General features: G+C 39.4%; 2 protein-coding genes across 2 annotated transcripts; both read right to left on the bottom strand.

Annotated features, from left to right (window-relative positions):
- Positions 1-1,008: 1,008 nt before the first annotated feature.
- LOC120320604 lies at positions 1,009-1,904 on the bottom strand. The gene has a single exon (XM_039370740.2). It carries the CDS (start codon positions 1,897-1,899, stop codon positions 1,381-1,383), a length of 519 nt encoding a protein of 172 aa, XP_039226674.1. The 5' UTR covers positions 1,900-1,904; the 3' UTR covers positions 1,009-1,380.
- A 3,073-nt stretch (positions 1,905-4,977) lies between these two features.
- On the bottom strand, positions 4,978-6,658 carry LOC120320605. Its single transcript, XM_039370741.2, has 2 exons — positions 5,221-6,658; positions 4,978-5,159 (listed from the first exon to the last, which is right to left on the bottom strand). The coding sequence occupies exons 1-2, from the start codon at positions 5,562-5,564 to the stop codon at positions 5,120-5,122; spliced, it is 384 nt and encodes a 127-aa protein (XP_039226675.1). The 5' UTR covers positions 5,565-6,658; the 3' UTR covers positions 4,978-5,119.
- Between the last annotated feature and the right edge of the window lie 1,672 nt (positions 6,659-8,330).

The following is an 8,330-nucleotide window of genomic DNA, read 5'->3' as shown; positions in this document are numbered from 1 at the left end:
GGTTCACTCGGTCTTTCTGTGTTAGAGATTTACCGTTTGATCAGGACAACCGTTATGTGCTTCTAGACCGACAAATAAATACAAGAACGTAGTGTTGTAGTTGACGGTTTAATTGAAACTGAGTAATAGGAATTTCACAATGACTTCTTCTTAATTGAGCGTTGCCAGATCAAAACATATAAGCTATAATTGAGCGTTGCCAGATCAAAACATATAGAGCTTATTTAAATTAATGTAATGTTGATGTAAAAACGAAAATTAATTTAATCCAAGCAACTTAACAAAATTCTGTTGCTTTTTCTTAAAGAAGCCTTTCGTTAGTACATCTGCAACATTTTTATCAGTGGGTACATATTCAAGAATTATTTCATTACATTCTACTTTTTCACGAAATGATACTTAATATCTATGTGCTTAGTGCGTTTATGGTGTACCGGATTCTTCGCAATATGATGAGAACTTATGTTGTCGCCACATATGGTTATTGGCCCATCTAATGACCATCCAATCTCTATAAGCAAACGGCGAAGATACACCGCTTCTTTTGCAGCCGTGGATAAAGCAACGTACTCTGCTTCTGTGCTGCTCATGGTGACGACGCTCTGCTTAGCTGAAGCCCATGAAAACGCACAGCCTCCAAGGATGAATGCATACCCACTGTATGATTTGCGATCTGACATGTCGTTGGCCAGTCTGCGTCGGCGAAGCCCATTACTTGTTCGCTGAACTTTCTGTATGTGATTTTGAGATCAACCGTGGCTGAAAGGTATCTCAAAACATGTTTCGCTGCATTCTCGTCTTCACTGTGTGGATCAGTATTTCTTTGCGACAGTTTGCTTACTGTATGCAAAATGTCTGGTCGGCTCAAGACTGCTAAATACATAAGGGAACCGATTAATGATTGAAATTGTGTTATATTTACCTTGACACAATTCGTATTTCTACAACCCATCTTATAACCAGGGTCTAGCGGCGTAGCTGCGGGACGACAATTTTGCATGCCATATACAGGCACGCCTCATTTTTGCTGCGCTTGAAACCAATTCTCTTCAAAACTTCTTCCAAAGTGTCATTCCAGACACGCCCTGACTGTTTAAGTCCGTAGATCGCCTTTTGAAGCTTTAATACTTTGTTTGGATTCTTCTCATTAATGAAGTTTTGTGGTTGCCTCATTTACACTTCTTCTTGAAGTCTGCCGTTTAAATATGCGTTTGATATGTCAACCAGATGCATGCATAGATGTCTTTCTGCTGCTATAGCGAATAGTATTCTGATGGTTTCGTAGCGGATTACTGGAGAAAACGTTTTCGAATAGTTGACGCCCATCTGTTGCCCACAACCTTGAGCAACAAGTCTTGATTTAAACTTTTGTATATTTCCCTATTTATCCTTTTTGACGCGAAAGACCCACTTGGATCCAATGGCCTTTTGTTCTGGAGGTAAATCACACAATGTCCATGTGTTATTTGAAATGAGAGCATCATATTCTTTCTGCATTGACGTCTTCCAGTCCTGGGCATGCTCGCCCCGTAAAGCGTCTCCAACGCACTGTGGCGTCTCAATGTCTTCAATGTAACTGAGGCTGTTGTATTGTTTTCTGGGTCTACCGGACTTACCACTGCGAATAATTTTTGGTCTGCTGGGTCCTCGTCGAGGTGCGTTGCTTTCTTGCTCTTGTACGTCTGGTACGATCTCCTCGTCAGTGAGAATTTGGTTTTCATCGCTTGCGCTTACAAACTCCTCCTCTTCACCGGAGTCATGGCTGTCGTAAGAATTATTGCTCTGCTCGACCACCATTGGCATAGCCTCCCGCTGCTGCTCTGGTACTTGGATGTTTGACTCAAGGTGAATGATGTTTGTAGTGCATTTTTCATATTCAGTGTTATGTGAGTTTGACATCACGACGTGCAACAATGATACGTTTTTCCCGATCGTATAAACGGTAAGCTTTAGCTGTTGAAGAGTATCCTACAAATATATACTCTTTTCCCCTTGCCTGGAACTTGCTTTTTCTTGTCTTATCCAGTGCAAACGCTCGTGATCCGAATACTCGCAAATGTTTAACAGATGGCTTCCTATTTTGCCATATTTCGAGGGTGTAGCGCGCATGAGTGCTTTGGAAGGGCACCTGTTACGCAAATATGAAGCTGTGGACACGGCCTCGGCCCACAAAAACTCTTCTAATTTCCCATGAATCAGCATACTTTTGGCCATCTCGACGATCGTTCTATTAGCGCGTTCCGCGACGCCGTTTTGTTGTGGTGTTAACCGTTAATTGCCTTTTTATGCCGCACGTGTTCAAATACTCTGTAAACTGCCGGTTGCATGTGTCGCAATTAATATTCACCGACATATTTTTAACGTCCATGCCAATTACTAGCTCTTTTTCTTTGATTTCTTTTAAACATTGAAAATTTAAATGACTAAACCGATTGTGCCATATTGCCATGCGAGAAGAATCGTTTAACAAATGAACCGCACTGTTATTAGAGCTACTTGTAAATAAATACAAATTTTCTTCTTGCATTGCTCTCATCATCACTTCACCTTGTTTGTTTTTTATCACCGCCGTCTTTTTATCAAAAGTAGTTATGTTTTCGTACTCCGCGGACTTGCTCACTGATAAAAAATTCATATGCAATGATGGAACGTAAATTACATTTCGTAATTTAATGTTTACATTTTGTGATTTAAGCATAACAGTCCCGATGCCGCTCGATTTCACGAACTTATCAGCTGCTCGATGTTTCCTTATTAATGAAAAGTGTAAACAATCCCTCGTCACAACACATATGCGACGTGGCACCACTATCAACACACCATATGTTTTTCCTTTGAGTGGTAGAACTAATATGCATCAAGCAGTTTGATTTCTCCATGTTTTCCCCTAGTTTTGTATGCCTTTCTTTGCTCGGGTATTCTCGTGCTCGGTGACCGAATTTCTCGCAAATGTAGCATTTGCCCTTGAAACTACGCTTTTCAAGGTTTTTTTCACGGTCGTTGCACAGATGTCGTGACATTCTTCGTGTTGTTTTTGGTTTGCAGTTCCATGTAACTTTGTATGTACATACACGGCTTGGACAGAACCTTCGCGGCCATCCCTCTCTTGCTTGCGCGCTCCCTCTTCCAGAAGCTTCACTTTTACCGTTTCGAACGTCGGCAGCGTGTCGCGTGTTTCGATTGCTACGACGAAATTTTCCCACGAATTTGGTAAACTGGATAACAACATGATGCTTTTTAATTCATTATTAATTGTTATGTCCATCTCAGCTAATTTGTCGACTGTTTCAGCAAATTGATTGACATATTGAACAACGTTATCCCCTTCAAGCATTCTCAGCCTTGATAGTTTTTGATATAACTGCACTTTTCTGATCGGGCCACCTGGCAAATGTACATCACACAATTTTTTCCATGCGTCTGCTGCTGTTGTGCATGTCTTTATATGCATTAACTGCGTTGCTTTTAAATTTAAAAACAAACTTGCCAGGGCCTTTTGATCGAGCATATTCCATCTTTCGGAATCTTCAGAGCCATTTTCTGGCTTTACATATTGGCCACAAACGACTTTCCATAGATCTGCTGTTAAAAGCACACTACGCATTAAAATGTATTATATATATATATATTCTTGATCAGGATCAGTAGCCGAGTCGATCTGGCCATGTCCGTCTGTCCGTCCGTCTGTCCGTCCGTCTGTCTGTCCGTCTGTCCGTATGAACGTCGAGATCTCAGGAACTACAAAAGCTAGAAAGTTGAGATTAAGACTACAGACTCCAGGGACATAGACGCAGCGCAGATTTGTCGATTCATGTTGCCACGCCCACTCTAACGCCCACAAACCGCCCAAAACTGCCACGCCCACACTTTTGAAAAATGTTTTGATATTTTTTCATTTTTTTATTGGTCTTGTAAATTTTTATCTATTTGCCAAAAAACTTTTTGCCACGCCCACTCTAACGCCCACAAACCGCCCAAAGCTGCTACGCCCACACTTTTGAAAAATGTTTTGAAATTTTTGTATTGGTCTTGTAAATTTCTATTGATTTGCCAAAAAACTTTTTGCCACGCCCACTCTAACGTCCACAAACCGCCCAAAGCTGCTACTCCCACACTTTTGAAAAATGTTTTGATATTTTTTCATTTTTGTATTAGTCTTGTAAATTTATCGATTTGCCAAAAAACTTTTTGCCACGCCCACTATAACGCCTACAAACCGCCAAAAACTGTGTTTAAGACTCTCCTTCTCCCTTCCACTAGCTGAGTAACGGGTATCAGATAGTCGGGGAACTCGACTATAGCGTTCTCTCTTGTTTTTCTATTTGAATTGACACACTCATTTTGTCGAATTCCGCAAATTAGTTTTTATTTATTTCGAGTTTCAACCGGACGCGTTTCAGTCCATTTAATTACTTTTAATTATTCAAACCGAAAACATAGCTTGCTGAAGGCCCATAACCAATTGTTAGAGATTTGCCGTTTGATCAGGATCTAGTGATCAGTGCTTCTAGACCGACCGAACAAATAAATACAAGAACGTAGTGGTGTAGTTGACGGTTTAATTGAAACTGAGTAATAGGAATTTCACAATGACTTCTTCTTAATTAAGCGTTGCCAGATCAAAACATATAAGCTATAATTGAGCGTTGCCAGATCAAAACATGTAAAGCTTATTTAAATTAAAACGTAATTTCAACATTTTGGTTTAATATAATATTCTTCAATAACATTTATAAATTCGCATCTTTGTTTAAAATTTAATTGTAAACCTATCTCATATACCTTTTCATTATCATTGTAATCAATTAATAATAGTTGTTTTTCAAAATTATTTTGTTCGTCTGCGTTTGTCTCATAATGAATTTTAAATTTTTTTTTTTATTCCAGATATTTTTTCGTGTTCATTATCAATTACAATTTTGGCCTTTACTCTTGCTAAAAAATAGCATATCCCATAGATTCATCATCCACGACATATAATATCAAAGGAGTATCTTTATTTGAGAATTTAACTGAACATTTTACGCTTCCATGTATTTGTAATTTACTTAAATTTAATCCAACGTAACTTAAAGAGGTAGTCTTTTCCATTTTTATTTGACTTGGTATAAAACGTTTTTTAATAATACTTATCGGGCTGCCAGAATCTATGAGACATTCTATAAAAATGGGGCTCAGCATAACATTCTTTGTACAAAATGTTAATTCAATATAACTTACATAATCGTTGTTCCCGCCCTTCGACTTCTTGTATTGGTTGCACTCCTTAGCCACATGTCCTTGCAAGCCACATGCGTAACAAGCCCCATCTTGTCTCTTAGGCTTGCGGCACTCTTTGGCCAGGTGGCCCCGACTGTGGCAATTGTAGCACTCTGCATTACCTCGTGGCTTCTGATAATCTCCTGCTCTACGGTCTTCTGGTAACTTGGGCTTAGGAACGTAGCCCAACTCAACGTTTCGGAGTGCCTCCAAAAGCTCCAATCCGGTCTTGAACGGACGCGACTTAGCCAGATTGCGTAGATTGACATCGTGTATGCCGTCAATGACATATTCCAAAAATTCATCTTCTGCCAGTGCTAAGTTATCCGCCAGCTGCCACTTCTCGTTGTAGTACTTGGAGAACTCCTCACCTTTGATCCAGACTCAGTTCTGTAGCTTCTGCCGCATACTCAACTTTGACTCTTTGGACATTATGAACATTTTCTCCAGGTGGCTTAACATTTTATCCGCTGTGTCCATAGTAGCGCTCGTGCTTGAATACAGCCATATTTCAGCATCGCCCTTAACTTTGTAGTGAATCAGCGCACGCATCATCTCGTCGCCGACCTTGAAATTTTTCAGAAGTTGAGATAGCCAAACATTGAAATTGTTTCCGCCATCGTATACCTTAACGATCTCCTTTAAAATTTCGAAAGAAATGCTTGAGTCTGTGTCGTTACTTCGTTGTTGTTTATTTTTTAACTGGTCGATCTCATTTTGCAGCTTCAATATTTTCAACTACTCATTTTCCAGTCTTTGAATATCGCTGCCTTGCATAGTTACATTGTTCCGCATCATTTGGTTTCCAAAACATTGTTGCGGCTCCTTGTTGCCAGCCATTTGCATCTCAGGATCATTGTTGCTAGCCATCGGGATCCCTAAACATTTGTTGGACTCATTGTTGCTGGCGCTCACCATCTGCCTCTCAGAACATTGCCCGATCTCATTTTCGTTGTTAACATTTATTTCACAAGATCCCGTTACTTTTCTCGAACCTTCTGTTTCTTGCATTCCTTTGTATGTATGTGCAAACGTTGCCGTCATCGTGTCACCGTCGTTGTCGCTACTTCTTGCTAGCTCGTTTTTGCTACTTTGTTCTTCGCCGTTGTTTTCATCCCTGTCTATTTAACCGGTTTGTTCTGTGGCGTTGATTTTTTTCATTGCTGTTTTATTTTTTTCATGCGCGCACCACTCAAATTTAATATTTTCAAGAATTTTAATCAATTCTATTTTTGTGCCACTACTTTTTAGTTTGTTTTGTACGCACAGAGCTTTTAGTTCTTTTAATGTGTGTGATATGCTAGATTCGTTGATAAGTATGTAGCAGGAAGAAGGAAGCGTTTCCGACCATATAAAGTATATATATTCTTCAGGATCAATAGCCGAGTCGATCTGGCCATGTCCGTCTGTCCGTCCGTCCGACTGTCCGTCCGTCCGTCTGTCCGTCTGTCTGTCCGTATGAACAAAAACTATCAACTATAGCGTTCTCTCTTGTTTTTTTTTTTAATTTCATTTTCAACAGAACGAATTTCCTCTTATTTTTAGACTTTAATTTTAGACTTTAGACGTCTGACCTCCTTTAAATTATTCTTTTTGTTAGACAGTTGTTGTAAAAAAAATTAATTTTAACAACTAGGTATCCGCACAATATAATGACTTATAAGTGACAATATGTTTGTCAGATATAGATCTCCGTGACTGACTCTACTTTATTTATTACATTTGCAGAGGAGTCCACTGTCTTTATATCAGCTAATGCAATTTTTTGTATATCGATATTACATTTTGTAAACTTTATACAATTTATGAATAGTCTTCTCTGCTCTTCATTAATATTTTTATCTATGTGATTTGATATTATGCAGGTTTACATTTTCCTACCTATTGTTTGTATAGCTTTACAAGCCATACTGCTCATTGGGCAGATAAGGTTCTGCTCAATTTTATAATGTTTGTTATTAATATATGGTATTTTTTTTATAATTCATTTGCTTTTTTTTCGATTTTGTTGTGTCAGCTGGACGTTGTCGGAATGGGCACGCAGACACTCCACGCCGCTGTCTGTTGTTTATTGTTGATGATGCTGGTGATCCCGTGTGAGCTGGGCGTCTCCGGTTATGCCGCTCCTTTGGTGCTGTCTGTTGGCTCTTATCTGATGTTTCCTTCCCATTGCACGTCCCTATGCTAAACGGACTTCAGATTCCTTCGCAGTATTTAAGGCATTTTTTCCTGAGCTGGGGTAGGCTTCTTGCTAGTGGTGGATTTTTTGCTTAAATTTTACTGTTTACTAATTTTATTTTATGATCTGAGTGAGCATCGGAAGGTGTGGGCTTTTTAGCAGTCAGGGTGCGATTTTTGTTGGGTAGACTTCTGTGTCATTGATTGGACAATCCCCATAGTAATCCAAAGATTTTTGTGTAATTTGATTCTTTATTTTTAAGAAAGCGACTCTACTTTTCGCTGCTCTGCTTTTGTAATGAATGAATATTTATGACATATTCTGAATGCTTATCACATGTCATGATCGTCATGTAGTAGACTCATGTTAGATAATAATGAACAGTAAGTCTAACAGGTTCCATTTGGTCGATTGATAACACTTGTTACGGCCTGCTGATTTTGATGGGGCAAGGCCGGCTAGCCAGTCATCAACAGGGCGGATTCTTCCCCTGTGCCCACAGGTCGCACCATAAATTCCACTCGGCATGGAATCCACAAAAACAACAAAGAAACATCAACAGAAACTACAAGTAAAGGACTAATACCGGACGACACGACGCAGATTTGGGTCTTCGATGGAAAGGACCCTGACGCACCCATCCCTACCAAGGATCCGTCTATTTCCCATTTGAGGATCTCCCTGGCATGTGGTTCATCGGCTTTCTCCAGGTTATCGGCTCATCCGTTCATCTTCCCCCCCCTAATTAATATACTCTAGCAATTCATCGTTATAATTTTTACTTATTTAAATATTCAATTATACTAAATAACATTTTTCAAATTTTCCAAAATTTTAGGCTTCCATCGCCCTGGGCCAAAGCAAATACGATACAAAAAAAAGGACGACGAAA

This window comes from Drosophila yakuba, chromosome 2L (genome assembly GCF_016746365.2).
Source record: "Drosophila yakuba strain Tai18E2 chromosome 2L, Prin_Dyak_Tai18E2_2.1, whole genome shotgun sequence".
NCBI lineage: Eukaryota > Metazoa > Arthropoda > Insecta > Diptera > Drosophilidae > Drosophila > Drosophila yakuba.
This window is presented reverse-complemented; position numbering and strand designations above follow the sequence as displayed.